The 22,910-nt window shown below is 47.1% G+C and overlaps 1 protein-coding gene across 1 annotated transcript; it reads left to right on the top strand.

The window, feature by feature from the left end:
• Positions 1–20,424: 20,424 nt before the first annotated feature.
• LOC138819005 (sperm motility kinase Z-like) lies at positions 20,425–21,861 on the top strand. The gene has a single exon (XM_070010143.1). The coding sequence runs from the start codon at positions 20,425–20,427 to the stop codon at positions 21,859–21,861; it is 1,437 nt and encodes a 478-aa protein (XP_069866244.1).
• Positions 21,862–22,910: the final 1,049 nt, after the last annotated feature.

The following is a 22,910-nucleotide window of genomic DNA, read 5'->3' as shown; positions in this document are numbered from 1 at the left end:
AGGTGGAAGCTGTAGCTCAAGTGGTAGAGCGCTCGCCTTGAGTTGAAGAGCTGAGGGACAACGCCCAGGCCCAGAGTTCAAGCCCCACGACCGACAAAAAAAAAAAAAAACTATATAAAGAAGGTGGAAGGTTTGCAAGATGAAGAAAAACAGGCTACCGGGCGTGACCTTCCGGTGGAAGGTGAACCACTGGATGTGGAAGGCAACAGTATCCCCAGCTCAGGGCCCATAATCCCAGTATATAGGCCATAGCTAGGAGGGCTGGTGGACACACTCCAAGTTCCAGCATGCCATCTCTTGTGCTCTCTAGAGCCCACCTCTAGTTCAACTGGCACCACATAGGTGCAATCATGTATACATATGCCAGCAACACCTCACCCGAGTGGATTCCCACAGGATGGCAGGGTGGGTATACTCTTTATCTGAAAACGGGTGTATCTCAGATGGCACTGGCCCCTGGGCTCACACAAATCAGGAATAAAGAGTTCCTTTATGTGAACGGGAACAGGTCCTTGGCATGAAATCAGTGTAGCAGGTGAAGGACTAGTTGGGGAAGTGGCTACATCCCCAGCTCCAATCAGATAACCCCAGGCTACACAGGCATTAGAGGGGTATAGATACAGGGCAGTCTCCATGCCCTGGTGTTCCTTATTCTGGCCCAATATGCCCATGAAATGGCCTATCTGGCATTATGTATGTGCCCTTCCTGTGAAAGTGTGTACAGGCACATGGACCTACCAGAAGCAACCAACAAGACAGTGGTCTATAAGCTGAAGCACAGGCTACCAGGCACAATCTCCTTTTAGTCAAAGCAGCACTATTTAGGAAGGGCAGCAGCATTCAAAGTTACAGGTCTATAACCTCAGGCTCCACAGGCCGGAGAAGGGATGTTTTACAGTTTCCAATCCCAGCCTTTCCTCTCTTGAGTCCAATAAAGTACATGACCAATCTAGTTTAGAAACATGTAAGTGCTTCCATGGGAACATGTGTATGCACATGCACAATTCCTGACTGGCAATTCAGTTTCCACAGGGCAACGGAGGGAGGGGAATGACTTAGCTTGAATTGGGGGCCTCCCAGGGCTACACTAACATTAGCCAGCTAAGGACGCAGACTCCAAGCTGTGTCCTCCCTTTTACTGGGTCCAATATAGTGCACGACCAGGCCACTCTGGCACCACACTTGTGTCCTCTTGTGAATGTATGTACACACATGTACAACCCATCTCATAACTGGGCTCCCACAGTTCCAACAGGGAGTGGAACCACTCACTGAGAAACAAGAACAAAGGCGGATGTACCTGCACCTGGGCTGACTCAAACCAGGAAGCAGGAAGTCCCAAAGTGAAGAAAAACAGGCCGCCTTGTATGACCTCCCTGTAACAGGTTAAGCACTGGTTAGAGAGCACAGCCCCATGCTGAACTCCAGCCCCTTAACCCCAAGCAACACAGGCCATATTCTACAAGAGAGACATAAAAAACCTACTCCCTAAGCCTTCCTTCCCTTGGGCTGACATCAGCACCCAAGTGGGAAAATCTGGCCACATGTTCATGTGTTCCTCAAACTTGTGTACACACATGCATGATGACATACACACTGAACCCCACACAAATATTCAGTTACCACAAAGTGGGAGTGGTCTTACTTGCCTTGAAACTAGGGCATCTGGAATGGCACTGTCACCTGGGATTACAGGGATGGATCTGCAAGAGGCAAAGAACAGGGGACTGGGCATGCTCTCCCTGTAGCAGGAGGAACACTGTTTGGGGAGGATGGCACCATCCCCACTTCCAATCCTACAACCCTGGGATATACAGGGCACAGCTAAATAGTGACACAGGGCAGTCCCTACTCAAGGAAGCCCAAGCCTTCTTTCTATTGGGTCCTATAATATAGCATACAACCAGTCCAATCTGAAACCATGTACATGCCCTAGTGTGTACACACATGCACAACCCTTCAATGGTGATTTGGTTCCCACAGTGTGGCAGGAGAGGTCTAACATCATGAAATGGGGGGCATGTGGGATGGCTCTGCTGTGGCCTGACACAGACCAGGAATTCAGAGTTCCTTAAGGTTAGCAAGAGGCCTTCAGGCATGAGCTCCTTTAGCAGGTGAAGCACTAGTTAGGGAAGGTGGTGGTAGCATCCCCTGCTCCAGACCAATAATCCCAGGATACAGAAACATACACTGGGTAGGGATGTGAAGCCACTGAAGCACCATGTATGTTCATTACTTTGAATGTCTGCAAAACCTCTCACACACAATTCTTTTTGGACAGGGGGTGGGTGGGCCTCAACTTACCTCAAATCAGAGGTATCCAGGATGGCACCCACAACTGGACCCACAAGACCACGAAGAGGTCATGGAGCTCAAGTCGAAGAAGCCCTCAGATATGACTGCCCTGTTAAGAAGTGAAACACTGGTTGAGGAGGGTGGCAGTATCTGCAGCCCAGGCCTATAACCCCAGGCTCCACAGTCATAGCCTGGGAGGCAAGAAAAACCATCTCTGGCCTTCCTTCGCCTTTGGCTCACAAAAGCACATGAGGAGGCAAACCTGACCACACTTAGTGCATTCCTCACGCTAATATTACATACAACCACACCGCAATCAGTCCCCACCAAGTGAGGAAAAGGTCCATTTACCTTGATACTTGGGCATCTGGGATGTACTGGAACCTGTGCCTATAGGAAGGAACCAGCAAAACAATAGTCGGCAAGGTGAAGAACTGGCCACCTGGCATGACCACCCATTTAGCAGGAGAGGCACTGGCTGGGGAAGGCAGCAGCACTCCAAATCCACAATCCTGAACTGTACAGGCCGTAGCTGGGACATCTCCAAACCCTGGCCTTCCTTCTCTTAGGCCCAACGTAGCACATAGCCAGGTTAATCTGGTACCACCTATGTGCGTTCCTGTGATCACCTGTACATGTGCATGCACACAACCCCTCAACTGTGATTTGGTTCCCTCAGGGTTAAGGCAAAGGACACCTCAAAATGGGGGCATCCATGGATGGTGCCCACACTTGGGCCCACTCAGACCAGGAAGATGGATGTCTGTGAGGTGAGGAATACAGGCCACCATGCAGGACCTCCCTGTAACAGGTGAAACACTGGATGTGGATGGCAGCAGCATCCTCAGCAGGCCCACAATCCCAGGCTACACAAACCATAGCCTGGGAGGCATGGACTCCATCCTCAGCCTTCATTCCCTTGGGCCTCAATATCACAGGAAGGGACAAATTCAGCCATACATTTGTGCCTTCCTCAACCTTGTGCATGCACACAAACAATGCCACAGCTGTGATCAATTCCCATGAGTGGTGAAAAAGGCCCATTTACTTAGAATCTTGGGCATTTGGGATGGCAGTGGCACCTTGGCCCTACAGGGATGGACCAACCAAAGGTAATCCACGAGGTGAAGAATAGGTCACCCGGTACGTCTCTGTAGCAGGAGAAGCATTGGTTGGGGAGGGCAGCAGCATCCCCAGTTCCAGGTCCATAACCCTGATCTACATAGGATACAGCTGGGAGAAAAGATGAGCAGGGAGAGGAGGCAGACTCCAAGAACTGGCCTGCCTTCTCTTGGGTTTTCTATAGTGCACCTTCAGCCCAATATGGCATCATATATGTGCATTCATGTGAAAGTGTATACAAAAATGCACACAACTCTTCACCCATGATTAATTTCCAAGGAGGGGTAACATGGCCCATTATCTCAAAACAGGGGCATCTGGGATGGCACTGACACCTGGGAAGACATGGACCAAGAAGATGGAATTCTACCAGCTGAAGATGAAGAGGCCTCCGGGCAAGATCTCCTTGTTTCAGTTGGTTGGGGAAAGTGGCTGCATCTGAAGCACCAGTCCCCAAACCCTAAGCTCTACAGGTCATAGCCCATAGAACAGGCAGGGCAGACTCCATCCCTGACCTTCCCTCTCTTGTTCTTGCTATAGCACATGTCTAGCTCAACACAGCCGGATGTGTTGTGGGGCCTGGCAGAGGATGTGAGGGCCTGGCAAGAGGGACTAGGTCCACCTAACTCAAAACAGGGCTGTACTGGGATGGCTCTCATGGGAGGGAGTAGAGAAAATGGAAAAGAGAGAAATGAAAGGTAGGGGACTCACTTACCTTGAATTGGTGTTATCTGGGGATGGATCCCACATCTGGACCCACACTGGGCCCAGGAAGGTGGAGGTCCACTCAGTGACTCGGAAGAACCCTTGAGCTCCATGTACCTGTGGTACACACAGCACAAATTGAGAGGGAGTCAAAGTCCACAGCTACAGCTTCACAACTTCCAGAATATACCTGAGAAACCAAGGAACCCGCAGCTCCAGTGATTGTGACACATGGGTCTAGGCCTATCTCATCAGAAACACAGGTATGGGCCCTTGCACCTCCCCTTACCAATGCATGCTGGGATGGCCTGAGGTGGGGGGACAGGGTAGGCGTAGGAAGTAGGGGAGGCACATGATTGGGGTGAGGAAAGCACTGGGGTGGGGAAAGCACTGGGTTGGGGAAGCATGAGGTGGAGGAAGCATAGGGTGGGGGATGGGAAGACAGGGTGAGTGTGGGACAGCATGGGGAGAGGTGGGGAAAATACAGGGTAGGGTAGGGATGGGCAGGGTGGTAAGTTGGTGAGAGGGCTGCAGTGGGGGCTAGTGGTGTTGTGGTGGGGCCTAATGGGTGGGGTTAGGGGTCCCAAAAGGGAGGTTTGGTCCACTTAACCTGAAAGAGGATTGCCCAAGGATGGCTCCCACACAGTGGCAGAGAATGGAGAAAAGGGAAATGAAGGGAGCTAAGGAAGGGGGGCTCACTTACATTGAATCTGGGTTGTCTAAGGATGGCTACTGCAGCTGGACCCACACATGATATCCACCTATGGTGAAGTTGAAGAGGCTCTCAGGAACCAAGAGCATGCAAAATGGGCTGTACCTGTTGGGGGAGGGCAGCTATATCCATAGCTCTACCAGTGGATATAGGGAAATGGAAAACCCTGGATCACAGAGACCATAGCCAGGAAGGAAGGCTGGGTGGACCATAAGTCCCTACCTTCCTTCTCTGCTGACAGCTACAACTAATCTGCACACACACTTCTTGCACACACATATATCCCCTCACCCCTATATATTCCCACAATAGAAGGGGGTGGGGCCAGGTTGGGGTTGAGGGTCAGGCTGGGAAGGGAATGGGAAGCGTGGCCCACTTTCCTTGGAACTTGGTTATCTAGGGTTGACTCCCACAGCTGGGTCCACACATCCCTAAACCAACACATAGAGAGGGAAATGGCGAATTCTATAGCCATGGGTAAGAGGTAGAGATGGGCCAGGCGGTCAGGGGAATGGGGTGTGGGTGGGCCAGATGGCACCGGGAAGGGGGGCTGGCAGAGGGTATGGGGTCAAGGGAAGATGAGTTGGGCCACTTCACTCAAAATAGGGTTTTTCTAGGTTTGCTCCCGCAGAAGGACAGAGAAGAAGATGGAGAAGAGAGGAAGGAAGGGGCAGACTATGGATAGGGGTCATCCAGAGAGATGGCTCTGATAGCAGTTTTCACTGCCCACTTACCTGGAACCAGCCCGGGCCCCGAGAGGGCAGCATCACACACAGGCGCAGTCACACACCCGCACGGACTACAAAGATGAAGATCCACACAGCCAGGGCAAGCAGATTCCTGGGCTTCCTGTAGCAGCAGCAGCAGGTGTAGCACCAGTTGGGGGAGGACGGCAACAAACAAGGCCTGACGGGTCCTGAGACTGTAGGTGGAGGCGATGGAACCAAGCAGCTTCAGGCGGGAGCTGGGAGAGGATGCAGACAGTCTCAGAGCCTCCCGCTTCATTCTTCCATGGCCGCTGTGGACATGCGCATCCAGGCTCATCCGGGTCTGCGCGCGCGTGTGTGCGCACGCATGCGTGTCCCTCACCAGCGCGCATGCTCCATGCGCATCGCAGGTGCCTACTCCTACCGTGTGTGCGCCGGGCACGCCCCTCCCTCACACTTCCAGGTTGGGCTTCTTAATCTCAGTCTCCTGAGAGGCTGGAGGACCCCCGATCCCTGGAACACAGACCTGAGGTGAGACCTGCCCAGTTTCTACTGGAAAGCGTCCAATAGAGGGTCTAGCGTGGCACCCAGCTGGGTTGTAGCACTGCTATACAATAGTTTTGGTACCCCATTTTCCAGTGAGCTTTATTCTCCCTCCCCCCAGTCTTGGGCCTTGAACTCAGGCCCTGGGCACCGTCCCTGAGCCTTGCTGTGCTCAGGGCCAGTGCTTTCCCACCTGAGTCATAGTGACACTTCCAGCTTTTTGCTGTTTATGTGGTACTGAGGAATCGAACCCAGCGTTCATGCATATGCTAGGCAAGCACTCTACCACTAAGCCACTTTCCCCGTCCTTTTGTTAATTCTCCAGCTTCTCAGGAATTTTAAAGCTTAGCCGGGAAGTGGGAGGGGGGGGGGGAGGAGAGAGACGCGCTACGCGCACGCGCAGTTAGTACGCATGTGCAATGCGCATGAGTATGAACGCTGGTGAGGGACGCGCATGCACCTGCGCACACACATGCACGCAGACCCGGATGAGCCTGGACTCATGCGACCACAGCGGCCACCCAAGAAGGAAGCGGGAGGCTCCGAGTCAGCCCTGTATCTTCTCCCGGCTCCGGCCTGAGGCTGCTTGGTTCGACCGCATCCACCCGACAGTCTCAGGACCCAAGCCGTGTTCACTGCCATTCTCCCCCAACAGGTGCTATACCTGCTGCTGCTACACGAAACCCAGAGGTGTCTTCGGCCGGGCTGCGTGGATCTCCATTCTCGTAGTCCGTGTGGGCAAGTGACCGCACATGCGTGTGATGTCCTCCCTGGCTCGGGCTGGTTCGAGGTAAGTGGGCCACTTCATTCCCCCCCCCCAATGCCACCACCTACCCCTACCTCCCACCCTCAACCCTCCCCCCCCCCCAGCCACCCGCCGTAAGCACCATGAAAGGACACACATGCGCACTTGCAGAGCTACATAGACGTGGACGCACGGTGCCCTAGACACCCACGGAGAATGAAGGCAGGGGTCTCAAAGGCCTCATTGCTTCCCCTCCCTGTATGGCCCTGGGGTGGTCAGTTCCACCGCGGTGGGGTAGAGGGGTGGGGTGAAGTGCCCCACTTACCTCGAAGCAGCCCTAGTCCGGGAGGGCCTCACGCGCATGCGTGGTCACATGCCCACACGGACTACGATGGTGGAGATCTACTTAGACAGGGTGAAGAGATCCCTGGGTGTTGTGTAACAGCAGCAGGTGCGGCACCCGTTGGGGGAGGACGGCAGCCAACACGGCCTGGGTCCTGAGACTGTCGGCGGATGCAGTGGAACCAAGCAGCCTCAGGCCGGAGCTGGGAGAGGATGCAGGCAGACTCCGAGCCTCCCTTCTTGGGTGGACGCTGTGGTCGTGCGTGTGCAGGCTCATCCCCGTCTCTGTGTGTGTGTGTGTGTGTGTGCGTGCATGCGTGTCCTTCAGCGTGTGTGCTCATTCGCATTGCATGTGTGTACTCTCACCGTGTGTGTGCGTGCTCACATTTCCGGGCTGGGCTTCTTAATCTGAGAGTGTGGAGGACCCATGACAACTGGAAAGTATCCAATAGAAGGTCTAGCATGGCACGCTGCTGGGTTGTAGCACTTGCTATAACATAGTTTTTGTACTCCGTTTTCCAATGAGCTTTCCTTCTTCTTCTTCTTCTTCTTCTTCTTCTTCGTCTTCGTCTTCGTCGTCGTCTTCGTCGTCGTCTTCGTCGTCGTCGTCGTCGTCGTCGTGTTCGTCTTCTTCGTCGTCGTTGTCGTGTTCGTCTTCGTCGTCGTCTTCGTCTTCGTCTTCTCCTCCTCCTTTCCTCCTTTCCTCCTTTCCTCCTCCTCCTCCTCCTCCTCCTCCTCCTCCTCCTCCTCCTCCTCCTCCTCCTCCTCCTCCTCCTCCTCCTCCTCCTCCTCCTCCTCCTCCTCCTCCTCCTTCTTCTTCTTGTATGGGGCTTGAACTCAGGCCCTGGGCACTGTCCCTGAGCATCACTATGCTCTAGGCCAGCGTTTTCCCACTTGAGCCATAGTGCCAATTCCAGCTTTTTGCTGATTATGTGATACTGAGGAATCGAATCCAGGGTTTCATGCATATGCTAGGCAAGCACTGTACCAGTAAGCCACATTCCCAGCCCTTTGTTAATCCTCCAACTAGCTTCTCAGGAGATTAAGAAGCCCAGGCAGGAATTGTGAGGGAGGGGTGCGTGTGCACACACAAGGTAAGAGTATGTACGTGCAATGTGCATAAGCATGCACACTGGTGAGGGACATGCATGCGCACACACACCCACGCAGACCTGGGTGAGCTTGGACACGCATGACCACAGCGACCACCCAAAAAGGAAGCGGGAGACCCGGAATGAGTCCTGTATCATCTGCTGGGTCCAGCCTGTGGCTGCTTGATTTTACTGCATCCACCGGCAGTCTCAGGACCCAGACCGTGTTCACTGCCATCCTCCCCCAACAGGTGCTGCACCTGCCGCTGCGATCAGCAACCCAGGGGTGTGTCTTAGGCCGGGCTGCGGGCTGCGTGGATCTCCATCATTGTAGTCCATATGGGCCTGTGATGAGCCTTCCTTGGCTCGTGCTGGTTCAAGGTAAGTGGGCCACTTCTCACACTGACTCAGACACCCATGGAACCGGAAGCGCCGGTCAAGGGACCGGAAGTGCATGTGAAAGGACCTGAAGCTGGGTGAGGGGACTCGCAAATGCAGAGCTACAAAGACCTGGATGAAAGGAACCCTAGAGCCCCACAGAGAATGAAGGGGGGGAGGCGCATGTCTCAGAGGCCTTCTTGATACACCTCCGCAGTATGGCCCTAGGATTCCACCATGTACTCCGGTGGTCGTGGAGCTGGAGCTACGTTTGCTGCACCTTTCCTGAACTGACACTGCACCTGCTACAGTGATGTGGCTTCACCTTGCGGACCTCCATTTTCCGTCTGTATGTGCTTTGTTGTGGATGCCATCACCGGACACCCTCATTGCCAGGAAGTGCCCCTCCTCTCTTCCCCTCTCCTAACAGGGGACCTGAAGCGATGGTGAAGACATTCCTGTTGATAGACGCAAAGATGGAGACTTGGAGAAAGGAATTGACAGTGGGGATGAAGTCCTGCCTTGAACACAATAGTTGTCCACTTAAGAGAGTCTCAGGGGATGGTGACATATTGATAATTCAGAGAAGTCCAGAAGTAGAAGAAGAATGTCATTTTGCCTCACATGGATCTTTAACACTTTCTGCGAAACTTGGATCAAACAACCTCATTTTCTCTATCTTTTCACAGACCATTCCCACAGAGCTCAGGACATCTGGTTTTGAACAAACTGAGATGATGCCAGAATGACAAGGGACCATTATCACTGCATGCCCACCATCACCTGGATTTTGTCCACAGAGGACCTGTCCCCTTTCCTCCTGGAGTTTCACTGCCTCCTCTACAGAATGCAAGGTAGGAATCATTGGATGTTCATGGTACTTTCTTTGGCCAAATTGGTTTATAAGAGCCTGTGTTGCTGTCCATCCTTGAGGGGTGGATGCTTTATATGACACTGCCAACTTAGTTTAAATGATAGCTTTGTAATACAGCTTCAATCCCCCCTTTTATTTCTCTTAGCTAATCATGGCTTGCTCACTCATACTCTGAGCATTTTTAAAACATTTTTTTTCACTTGCAAAGCAAGTGAAATAATTGGATCAGAAATGTAGCTTTCAATATTGTTTTTCACTTGCAATAAAGGTAATAAATTTCAGGGTCAGAACTGTAATGCATATGTTACTAGGCAATTTTCCACTGTGGGATGGAATGAATATTGATACTTAGAAGATGCCATACAAGGTCATTTGCTTCAAATCTCTAGGGTTACATTTCTCTTTAGCAAAATTTTTTAAAAGGTTGAGAAAGCATTCTGTTTTAAAAATTATTTTTTATTGTGAAAATATTGTACAGAGGGGTTACAATTACATGAGCAAGGTAATGAGTACATTTTTTATCAAGCATTGTTGCCTCCTCCTTTGTTTTCCCTTCCCATCCCTTCCCATCTTCCCCCTCCCCCACACCAAAGTTGTAAAGTTCGTTTTTCGACATAACGACTTGTACATCTCATTGGTGCAATGGGTCCACCTGTATCCCTATTTACACAATTTGTTTTTTCCCTTCCCCTCCACAAATTATACCAACATTAAATACAGTGAAAACAGGGGTTATACCATGGGGGAGGGACATACAAAGCAACAAAGAAATCATCTTATAAATATGTTAGGAACAATAGCAAGAAAGAAAAATCATTTGAGTCCTTATCTTGGGGTTCATTTTGCCTAACATCAACTTACCTGATCATTTCTGCTTGTCTTGGACATATACTAGTTATTGCAAATAAGGGAAACCATGGGACCTATGTTTCTTTGGGTCTGGCTTACTTCACTTAATATAATTTTTTCCAAGTCTCTTACTTCTTAAAACAACTCTGGGACCTATGAAAACGCGAGGCATGTTTCTGCATGTTAAGTATTATATTAGTTTTATTGAAAAAACCAGGGTTCCAAAGGCCATGGAATCAAGGCCTTCATTTGTCAAGGTGACAGAATGGGGCTCCAGTGTCAGAATAATCCCCTATCTCTATGATCTGTAAAAGTCATTTAATATATCTGAGTCTTTTGGGGCTTCCTTGGAATGGATATTATAAAAGTAATTGGTGATCCAGATGCTGACAGTTCATCCCTGTAATCATAGCTACTCATGAGGTTCAGATCCAATGGACAGTGGCTCAAAGCCATAAATCTAAGAGACTCTATCTTCAAAATAACCAGCAAAATACCCAGCTAGGCTTGGGCCATGATTCAAGTGGTAGAGCACCAGTCAGGTGAGCAAACCAGGTAAGCATTTGTGAGTTCAAAACCCAGTACTGGCAAAAAAAGTAATCTGTGGATTTGTATGTGGCTTGGAAGGCTTGTTTCAGGTTGGCAAGGGAAGGTGGGGTTAATTCAGAGGTTGCAATGGGCTGTTGTTCCATAAACCACTGCTCCTTGTATTTCTGCTTCTCATTTTACAGGGGGTAAAATGTGATCTTCACATTGCTGGAGAACACACAGAACTGTGACTTTCCATTCCCATTGTTCTTTTGTGTGTATGTGTGTGTGTTTTAGGATTTGGCATGTTCCACATTGTCACATTTCTCCCTCCTTTAACACATCATGGAACAATCTTAACTGTTATGTTAAATCATTGGGAGGAGCCTGTTAGGATTCCTTTATCCCTGTGCTGACAGTACAGTCAGTATGTACAGGCCAGTCACATAAATAAGAAAGAAAAAGAAAACTTTCTTCCTAGAGAAAAAAAAGGGTAAAGTAGGATGGGGAAAAGTAGAGGAAAAGAAAAAGGAAGAGAGTTTTACTACAGAGTCCTTTATTATGTCTCTGTCTTAGACTCCCTAAGAGATAAAAGCTACATTGTTATATATGTGCTCTGAACATGGAAGTAGAATTAGAATTTTATTACTGTAGTATTTTTGGAGTTGTAAACTCAAAGCTACAGGTAGTAAAACTTTTTTGTGTGTGTCAGTCTTGGGGTTTGATCTCAGGGCCTGGGCTCTGTCCCTGAGCTTTTGTACTTAAGGCTATTACTCTACCACTTGAGCCACATTTCCACTTAGGGCATTTTTGGAGATGAGAGTTTCATGGATTACCTGTGCTGGCTTCAAACCTGGATCCTCAGATCTCAGCTTTCTGAGTAGCTAGAATTAGAGGTGTGAACCCCCGGTGTCTAGAAGCAGCTGGTAAAACTTAACGTCATTTCTCTCTTCCATTACTTATACTTACAAAATACATAGGAATGAAAGTCAAAGATTGATAGTTGAATCAGAGCTGCTAGAAGTCGGTGGAATTACAGTAGCTACTGCAGTGCATTCTTCCAAGGCAAGGTGTATATTTCAAAAATCACTGGAGGATGGGGCTGGCAAGGTGACTCAGTGGTAGAGCGCTTGCCTTGCATGCATGGGGCCCTGAGTTCAATTCCTCAGCACCACCTAAGCAAAAAGAAAAAAGCTGGAAGTGGTGCTGTGGCTCATGTGGTAGAGCTCTAGCCTTGAGCTGAAGAGCTGAGGGACAGTGCCCAGGCCCGGAGTTCAGGCTCCACAACCAGACCTCCCCCCCAAAAAAGAAAAAATCACTGGAGGTAGGCACACTGATGACTCTGAGGAAAATACTGATAGATCAAGGATTGGGAGGAAGGTGGTACTGCCTGATCCTGAGACAATTGATGGGCAACTGTCCATCTTCCTTCCAGTGTCAAGTGGTTACATTGGGGAAGTATGCATAATTTGTTCATTTTCCTTTTGTGTTGTGGAAGGCAATATTCTGCCTGACTCCATGAACTGAAAGTTCAAATAGATGTGAAATTCAGTGATCTAAGTTCAAGTCACCACATCCAGGTGACCCTAAAGGCAATGCTAACAGCCCCAGGCTGCAAAAAGAAAAAAGGAGGTGGATGAGTTCATCTCATGTTGGTTTTGGTGCTAAAATCCTATGTGTTTACACTATTAAGATGTTCCTTGGTCCTCTATGATATATGACAACTCAGATTTCAACTGGACACTCTGACATGGACTGTATTTTTCTTTTGTGTGTTTAGTCAATTATACATTCATGGCCCTTGTCTTTTTTGTCATTGGGGTAGTACTCTATCACTTTGAGCCACAGCACAACTTCTAGTTTTCTGGTGGTTATTTGGAGATAAGTTTGGCTTTGAACCATCCTCAGGTCTCAGTCTCTTGAGTAGCTAGGATATCAGGCATGAGCCACTAGCTCCAGGCTTCCCTTGACATTTTAAATATGATTCCCTAAATTACAGAAGGCTTTTAATTGTAGTTGATTCCAGGTCCTCTAGATGGCAGAATTGCCCACTTTAATGCCAAGACCTACAGGGTCTCAGATTCTCCTTTGAGAACTACACAGTTGAACACAAATCATCTTAGCCCTGACTGTAGGGATTTTATCAGGGCCTCTGACAACTCTGGCATTTCCTCTTGAATTTTTAAGATCAATAATCAATCATTAGAGTCAATGTATAGTGCTATCACTATTACAGTTAAACTTTCAAATAAAAATTGCTGAGAAGGAAAAAAGTAATATGTAGGGAAACACAAGAATTCTTACTATCCTGATCTTGTTCCTACTCTATTTTCCATTCTTCATGGCTTTCTGGTGACCTGTAAAAAGAGAATCACAAGTTTCCTCTCCTCACTGCCCTTGTAGAGCTGGAGGACCAAGAGCTAGGAGTGACAAGGAGAAGGTGCATAGAATTTCTTTGAGTTGGGAACCGAAGTTAGTTTAAAGCCCTGGCATTGAAAAGAAGGAGAACTGGGAACCGGTGGCTCACATCTGTAATCCCAGCTATTCAATCAAGAGGCTGAGATCTGAGGATCACTATTTGAAGCCAGCCCGGACAGGAAAGTCCATGATACCCTTATCTGCAATGAACCACTAGAAAACTGGAAGTGATGCTGTGGTTCAAAGTGGAAGAGCACTAGTCTTTAGCATAAAAGTTCAGAGATAGTGCTTGGGCCCTGAATTTAAGCTTCATGATCAACAATACACACATACATACTTACACAAACAAACAGAAGGAGAGCACTTGTTGTCACCATGGTTGCATTGGTCAGTTTGCTTTACTACAGTAACATACTTGAAAAAATTAGCTTTTAATTGAAAAGGTCCTTTAGCTTCCCTACATTTTGTGGGTTCAAGTCCAAGATCAAGTGGTCTCTTGGTTTGGGCCTCTGACAAAGATTACATATCCTGTGTCAGAGCAGATGCTCAGATGACAGGCATAATAGGGGAGCAGGAAGCTCTTGACCTGAGGACCTCCCCATTAGGACTCACCTCTTAAAGGGCTCCCAGCATCTTCCAATATTGCTGTCTTAGTGATTAAATCCTTAGCACATTCAATACCCAAACTACAGCAGTGACTTTGTCAGGGTGAGACCTTGAGAATTTTAGCCTCTTTTTTTTTTTTTTTTTTTTGTTGGTTGTGGGGCTTGAACTCTGGGCCTGGGCGCTGTCCCTCAGCTCTTCAGCTCAAGGCGAGCGCTCTACCACTTGAGCTACAGAGCCACTTCCAGTTTTCTGGTGGTTTATTGGAGATAGGAGTCTCACGGTCTCTTGGTCTCTCCTGCCCAGGCTGGCTTTGAACCGTGATCCTCAGATCTCAGCCTCCTGAGTAGCTAGGATTACAGGCGTGAGCCACCAGCGCCCGGCTTGAATTTTAGCCTCTTTGAATCACAGCATACTCCAAGGCAAAATTATAAAACTAGGAGACTGTAACTTCCAGTGATTATGAGGATTAAATAACATACCATAAATAAGCTTAAGGAAATACTGTTAAAATAGAATCTGGAGGCAGGCACTGGTGGATCACACCTGTAATCACATATCTACTCAGGAGGCTGAGATCTGAGCATCACAGTTCAAAGTTAGCCCAGCAGAAAAACTCTCAAGATTCCAATTAACCACCAAAAAGGCCTAAGAGGAGATGTGGCTCAAGTGGTAGAGCAATGGTCTTGAAGAGAAAAGCTAAGTGACAACATGAGTTTCTTGAGTTCAAGTCCTTACTACTTACACAAAACAAATGCCACAGATGAAAATAGTATCTGAAAAACAAATGAGCAACAGACAATAGCTATTTTGCTTTCCTGGTAATATTGCAGGAATTTTCTTCCTATAATGTAATAACTATAGTCATTCATTTGATAGATGTTGTTGCTATTAATGTTGATTGCCCACAATGACTATTGAAGCATTTTTCAGATGAATATTCTTTAATATAAGCTGACATAAGCTGACAATTTATAAAATATATATTGTATATACCTACATATAAAAAGAGGTGCAGGTAAGTTCAGTAACAAGGTCACATGTATTTGGGTACTAGAATGTGGATTCAATATAGGGTTTCTGACTGTGTAGTCAGTTTAATCTATAGACTACAACTGAACTGTAGGCCATAACACTTGGATGTAGAGAGGGTGAATCACATGACCTCTGTTCTATATTTCTCACTACTTCAGGAGCTTGCCTGTGTAACAAATATGTGCAAACACCAAGCATTTATTCTTACTCAGTTTCTGGGGGTCAGGAATCCAAGAGAATCTTAGCAGAGACTTCTGAGTGAGGAGCTCAGGAGACAACTGTGAAAGTTTCCACTGGGGCCATGTCTGAAAGCTGCAGCTCCTTGTCATGGGGCCTTCTCCATAGACTGCTCACATATGTAGTTGTTTATCCCAGAGCAAAGGGAGAGGGAGAGAGAGAGAGAGGGAAGAGAGAGAGAGAGGGAAGAGAGAGAGAGAGAGAGAGAGAGAGAGAGAGAGAGAGAGAGAGAGAGAGAGAGAGAGAGAGAGACATACCTCAAAGTGAGCACAACAGTCATTGATATGGCAATCTCAAAAGTGATAGCTCTCATTTCTACGGTATTCTGTTCAGTAGAACCAAGAAGTAGATCTGGCTACATCTGAAAATTGAAAGATTGCAGGGGATTGTTAGGATTGGTGCAGTTTTGACCTGGAATTTCCTTTCAGAGTGTGTTCTCTTAAGCGGACCTGCTCAGTTGATTGCTTGTGGGTCCTGAAATAGGGAAATCCTACATCTCATCTATGCTTGGTCATATCCAGTGCCTGAATGAGTCCAAGATATCTGGTCTTGGAGAGGGTTGGGAGTGCCTGGTGCTGACTGGAACAGTTCCAAGGCTAAGGGCCACTGAGAGGAACAGGAATAAAATAGAATTTCAGAAAAGAGCACAAGAGATATATAGTTCATGAAACAGTCTAATGTGTTGAAGAGTCCCTAGAGAGGCCCCCAGCTGCCACCCCTTCCCCAGAGCACCTGGCTTCGGGCATGGTGCTTCCTTTCCCCTGACAGACAAAATGTATTTTAATCTTATTTATACTCCATCATTCCCCCCCCCCCCACTTTCATCCCCATATAGTTCCACATTTAAATTATGTTCTCTAGTCATGTCTATAAAAATATGTTTATATCTAGATATGCATATCTTTCTAAGTCTAGATGGGTGAAAAATGTGATATTTCACTTTTGGAACTTGGCTAACAAATCAGTTACACCCTCAACTCTCCCCTCCCCATCCTCTTTTAGAGCTATATATTTATTTGGCTTTCAGGGAAAGCAAAGCACCTAAATAAGTAATTGCTTTCTTGCCTTCTTCTTCATAGATTAGAGGACATGAATGTGGTTGGATCTGGGTTCAAATTCTAGATTCCACACTTAAATACCTGACTTGTAATTTTAAGCTGTAATCCTGTGTGTTTGAATAATAAAACACAATTCTTAGAATGATTATTAAGAATAAAATGAAATGGTGATCTTTACACAATAGGAAGCCAAGATTTGGAGATTTCAAACATGTTGTATAATTATCTCTGCCACAACAGGTAACATTTTTTTTGCTTTCAAAAAGCATTACTGATGTGTTCCTTCAGATTTTCTATATGGGAAAAGCAATATGTAAGAATTGATTCATAGGCACATTTTTTTTGTTGGTCATGGGGCTTGAAATCTGAGCCTGGAAGCTGTCTCTCAGCTCTTTAGCTCAAGGCAAGCACTCTCCTACTTGAGCCACAGCAGCACTTCCAGTTTTCTGAGTGGTTTATTGTAGATTAAAGTCTCACAGCCTTTCTTGCCCCGGCAGGCTTTGAACTGGGATCCTCAGGTCTCAGCTTCCTGAGTAGCCAGGATTGCAGGCATGAGCCACTGGCACCCAGGTCATAGGCACTTTCATAAACACTGAAATACTTGAACTGTGAATCAGGTCAACTGACTGGGAATGGACAAGGTTGACATATTGCCTGCTCTGTGGGAGTTTTTGTGTGTATCATTTATCTCCTTGATTTAGAAAACCTGTGCTTATACATCTTCAGACACATATAGCAGAGATGGTTAATCAAGCCAGAAGCCAGAGGCCATCCCCAGATGCTTGTCAGCACCACTTTGAAACTCACTATCTCATCCATCACTTACATCCATCAGTCTTCTTTGGAGCTGGGTCTCTGCAGAGATACAGTTGCTGTGACTCTGTGGCCTCATCTGGTATCAAATTGCTCTCTCATGAGAAGCCTAAAGCCAAGGACCTCATTTTTTTGCCCAGTCTTTCCAGATGGAAGTTAAGATTTCTATTTCTCAAAGCAAAAGGGCATGCTATTGGGAACGACAGTCTCTGCTCCTCCATGCATTAAAGCGAGTTTGGAATGAAACATCCCCTGCTGCTGACCTTGTTACAGTTGGATGCATTTTACCAGTGTGGTTGCATCCTCTTTATGGCCATTTTTAAATCACTGCAGGGTACTTCTCTGCAGTGGAAAGATGTGGCAGCCTGGTTCTGTTGCATGATAGGAATGAGAGACTTTGCTGGAGAAGACTGTCTGTTAAGCCATCAGAGACTTGGAAAAATCTACTCTGGACATGGTAGTCCATGTCCTTCATAGTCTGTAGGAAGGGCCATCTGCCACGTTTGGGTATTTTCTCATTTGGGAAGTTGTGCTCAGCTGATTAGTTGTCTATTTTTATTCAGAAACCAAAAGAGATAGATTCAAAATCTGGACTTAAATCAGAGTCATTTTCAGGCTTGATTACTTCCCACTTATGTCTTCCAGCCATCATCTATCTGGATGCTGTATCTCCTTGTCATGGGGCCTTCTCCATAGACTGCTTACACATGCAGTTGTTTCACCCAGAGCAAAGGGTATAGAGAATGAGAGAGAGCAAGAGAAAGTGAGAGCGAGAGTGAGAGATCCCACTGTGAGAATAGCAGCCATTTATATTACAATCTGAGAAGTGATATCTCTCATTTCTGCCACGCTCTATTCACCAGAACCAATAACTAGATGTGGCCACATCTGAAAAATGAGAGAGATTGCAGGTGATTGTCAGGACTGGTATGGTTTTGACCTGGGACTTCCTTTCAGAGTGTGTTCCCTTAAGAGGACCTGCTCAGCTAATATCTTGTGGGTCCTGAAATGAAGGGACAATCTATACCTCATCAATTCTCTGTCGTATCTAGTGCCTGAATGAGTCTGTGCCCAAGATAGCTGGTCTCAGAGAGGGGTAGGTGTGCCTCTCACTGGTTGGAACCACCCCAAGGCTAAGGGGTGGTTCCAGGGACAGGAAAAAAATAGGAAATTCAGAAAAGAGCTTAAGAAACATATAGGACATGAAACAGTCTAATGTGTGTGAAGAGTCTAGGGAATTGAGGGAGAACTCTATGGAAAAAGATGATGGCCCTGTATTCTCCCCCATTGGGAATTTGCCAGTCATGCCAGTATACTCCTGTAGTACTGCCAGTCAGAAACTGAGGCAGGAAGATCATAACTTCCGGTACAGCTTGGGCTACATCACCCAATTCTATCTCAGAAACGAAGGGAGGGACAGAGAAAAGGGAGGAAAAGTGCAACAAGCAAGTGAAAAGAAAAGGAGGAAGAAAAGCAAGAGATAAACAGAGGAAAGAAGGGAGAGAATTAGAAGAACCAATAATAGGGAAAAGTCTATGATGTCTAAATAACCCTCATGAATGAACCAACAATGGCAGCAACTACTTATGGAGACTTCATTAAAGAGAAAGAAAAAGTAGTAGGTGACAGTAATTGAGAAAATGAAATAGAGTTATGGAGGAATAGCTCTCTGAGATTCTTCTGTGAGTGAATTTACTGGGTGTTTTGGGGGGAAGGGGAGATGGTTTTTGGAACTAAGTCTTGCTATGTATCCCAGGTTGGACGGGAACTCAATATAAAGGCCACACTGGCCTCAAACCCTAAACTTCCTACCTATGCCTTCTGCATCCTGTGTTTGTGAATATGGCTCATTTTTAATGCTGCTGTTTTTGCCAGTCCTGGAACTGGAACACAGAGCCTGGGTGCTGTCCCTGAGTTTTTTTGCTTAAGTCTTGCTCTCTCTCACTTTGAGGCACAGGGCCACTTGAGGCTATCTGATGATTAATTGTTGAGAAAGTCCCATGGACTTTCCTACCCAGGCTGGATTTAAACCATGATCCTCAGATCTCATCCTCCTGAGTAGCTAGAATTACAGATGGGAGCCCCAGTGCCTGACACATTAGTAGTTCTTTTCCCTTAAAAAGACCTGTCAAGTAGCTGGGCAGTGGTGGCTCATGCCTGCAATCCTAGCTACTCGAGAGGCTGAGATGTGAGGATAGCAGTTGAAAGCCTGCCCAGGCAGGAAAGTCCACTAGGCTCTTATCTCCAGTAAACCACAAGAAAACTGGAAGTGGCACTGTGGCTCAAGCAGTAGGGTGCTAGCCTTTAGCTGAAGAACGGAAGGACAGCATCCAAGCCCAGAGTTCAAGCTCCACAGCCAATAAATAAATAAAAAAATAAAATAAAGAATAAAAGACCTCTCAAGTAGAATAAGCTTCAAGTCCGTAAAATAGGAGTTTGCCTCTGAGATACTTATATTTTATATATGGTTTTTTATTAGAACTGTTAGATATATTAAACTTTGAGACAACGATACTAAAGATATAAAAGCAAAATGTTTTATTTCTAACCTGTTAGGTACAGAAGAGGGACAAAAGATTGAAAAAAGTGATTAAGCAATCAAAAATAGCAAAAAGAGGTACAAAGAAGCACAGGAAACCAAACAAACTGGAACCAGAAATAAGAATGGCAGATGTGGACAAAACTATGACAGTCGTGGATGTCTGGCCTCTCTTCTCAAGTGGAAACAGAATTTTGAGTAGAATCATTACAAAGTCTCCATAACTCAGGCTCCCTTGCAATTAGAGATAGACCATGCTCTGTGAAAAAAGTGTTATAATTTCTGTACAAGGATAGACTCCACTGGGTGATGTCCCCACAGGGGCCTCTGGCCAATGTCCTCGTGGTCCCCACATGGCTCCCATGGTAGCAGTAGCAGCATCTTCCCATGTGCCCAGTGTCCTTGGCAAAGGTCCTACTGGCTCAAGTGCATAACTGCCAGTGGGTGCGTGCCAGGCTCTGATTGGTCCACTTCCTCACTGATGTCAATGGCCTGACTTATGATTGGTCCATTTCTTTCTGACATCATAGGGCATTGTGAGGAGTGCCCAGCAGGATACATAAGAGGCCAGCTGCTCTCCAACTTTGTCAGTTACAGCGCTGGGAGCTTTTCCTTGGTGACCTGATGGACTGACTCAGAGCTACTTTGTTCCTTTCTTTGGGTGTGGGGGGGCTGTGTTTGTGTTGTTTGAGTTTGGGAGTTTCATTTACTAGTCTGAGGTTTGTATTTACTTGTTAGTATACCTTTTATTAAGATTTATTACTTGACAACTTCATTTAGCTCGTCTTAGGTAATTGTTAAGATTAATCACTTGTCATCCCACCTGAAAGATGTTAATGTACAACTTTAGTTCCTCCTCCAAGGAGGAGATCACTGTCATTGGACAGTACAACATGACAGAGATCATCGGTTATGGCAGCTGTGGCTATGTGAAGCTGGCCCATCACCGCCTCACGGACACCACAGTGGCAATCAAACTTCTCCTGAAGAAACGACTGGAGAGCCATGAGATAGAAAATGAGGTGGCCATTGTTAAGAGTGTACGCCATCCACACATCATCCGATTGTTCCAGGTGATGGAGGATGAGAACTGTGTGTACCTCGTCACTGAGCTGGCCACTCGGGGACATCTCTTGGGGTGGATCAATAAATCCCCCTGTAGCCGCCTATTTGAGTATGAAGCTAGGAGGCTGTTCAAACAGATCGTGAGTGCCGTTCACTACCTTCACGTTAACGGAATTGCACACCTAGACCTGAAAGCTGACAACATCCTTTTGGATGCCAGTCGCAATGCCAAGATCAGTGATTTTGGGATTAGCATCAGGGTGACCCCGGGGCAGTTGCTAAAGGGGGTTTGTGGAGCCTTGATATTCCGACCTCCTGAAATGTTCCTACATAAAATGTTTGATGGCTACAAGGTGGACATTTGGAACTTAGGCGTGCTTTTGTATATGATGACAACAGGAAAGTTCCCATTTGAGGGGAGTAAGTTGGTCGACATACGGATACAAGTCCTAGAGGCCAGGTATACTAGTCCCCTTTACCTATCTGCAATGGGACGTGATCTACTTGCTAAAATGCTGACTGTGGACTTCAATCAGAGACCTGCTATTGAGGAAATAATGGAGCACCCATGGCTGTCTCTAGGTGTGGGATTTGGCCTGCTTCCTGATGAGCCACTGCCCAGCAAGCTGGACCCCATTATTGTCACAGTCATGTGCGACATGGGGTACAATGTAGCTGACACTGAAAAGGCAATCCAGGACAGAGCATTCAATGAAGCCATGGGCACCTACCTGGTCATCCAAGAACACTTAAAAGAGAATGCCAGAAGTGTAGAATTGAAAATGATGCCTTTCGCTCTTCCACCATGCACAACTCCCGAGGACAATTCTACCAGTCCTCTCTCTCCACGAAGATCTGCCTTTTCTGCACGACATAATGCCTTCAGCTTGTCCTCAGAATTTCACCTGCATGATGATGATGAGCAGTTACCTCTCAAGAGAGCCCGAAGTGCCAGTCTGCCTTTCCTTCCGCTCTACACCCTGCAGAGCTCCAGTTCCAGCTTAATGTGGGGCCAGGATTCTTTTAGCTCGTTGGGCACACTAGAGAGTTCACACTCAGTGGAAAATACCCTTCCCCCTGGGCAGCCACAGGGGGAGGCCATAGCCCCCAGCTGGAATATTAGACAGGGCTGGAGGAGGGTGGCTAACAGGATAGTCGCCATTTTTCGCCGACTCTGCTGCTGTGTGAAGGCCCCAAAGTAATGTCCACAGCTTGAGAGCAAAGCTGTCCCAGAGAAAGGGGTGAAGAACTCTGAAATAGCACAGTTGAAATCCACCAGACTCATACCTTCGGGGTGACTCTAACTGGGGTGTGTAAAATCCGAGAGGTGTGGAATTGAAGAGCTGCAGGAGAGGAGGGAGTCATGCAGGAAGTTCACACTGCAGAGGTATCAGGCAAGCATGGCCAGGTTGTGTGACAAGTGCTAGGGAATTCTCCAGCTGGGATTCCTTCCTATGAAAGGAAAGCTGACACTGTGCTGGCTTTCCAATGCTGAAAGGTAGGATGAGGTGGCTTCAAGCTGCCTGTACCTTCTGAGCTGAGTATTTCCACATCAATCCCTTAAGAGTATTGTCGCTTTGAATAACCTTTCACATTTGTCCCCTCAACACTAAGGTGTTTTTGTCCTAAATGCTGCAGCAGGTCAGCATCTCACCTTCCATGTATGTTGCTTGTCTTCCTATTTTCTATTTAGGTTTAAAGTGAGTCCCTTGAGCTTGGTGGTTTAGAGCCCATGGATCTGAGGGGCAGGAGGCATCCTGGACTCTGCTTCTCCTTCATCAGTCTCTAGGTGACTGGGGACAACTCCTGATCACACTAGTTACACTAGCTCTGTTGGAGCATAAGGGCAAATCTTCACTGGGAATGGAGAGGTACCTGTCTCCATTTACCCCGTGCACCGTGTCAGTGGTTTCTGCCTTATTTTCAATGTAGTTTCCTCCATTTCAATGTAGTTTCCTGCATATGTGATTTCTCTCTAAACCTCATCATTATCCTAACATAAAACCATCATCCAAGAGTCTCTTATTTCAGAGTTGTTTATTTGCTCACAATCAAAGATACCCTATTACCTAATAGGTCGTTTGGAATTACAACTCCCCCCATGTACCCCCATTTTCTGAATGCTGGGGGAGCTGAATTTCAAATAAGAGAACATTCTGAACAACCAGAGCCACTGGTTAGACTGGCAAAGTATACCTTTCAGGTAGAAGTGGAGAAACCTGTGAAGAAGCAGGAGACCTGAGAGAGCATG

Source organism: Dipodomys merriami, unplaced genomic scaffold (genome assembly GCF_024711535.1).
Source record: "Dipodomys merriami isolate MVZ:Mamm:240054 unplaced genomic scaffold, mDipMer1.0.p SCAF_8, whole genome shotgun sequence".
In the NCBI taxonomy this organism is placed as follows: domain Eukaryota; kingdom Metazoa; phylum Chordata; class Mammalia; order Rodentia; family Heteromyidae; genus Dipodomys; species Dipodomys merriami.
The sequence above is the reverse complement of the archived record's forward strand: the minus strand, read 5'-3'. Positions and strand labels throughout refer to the sequence as shown.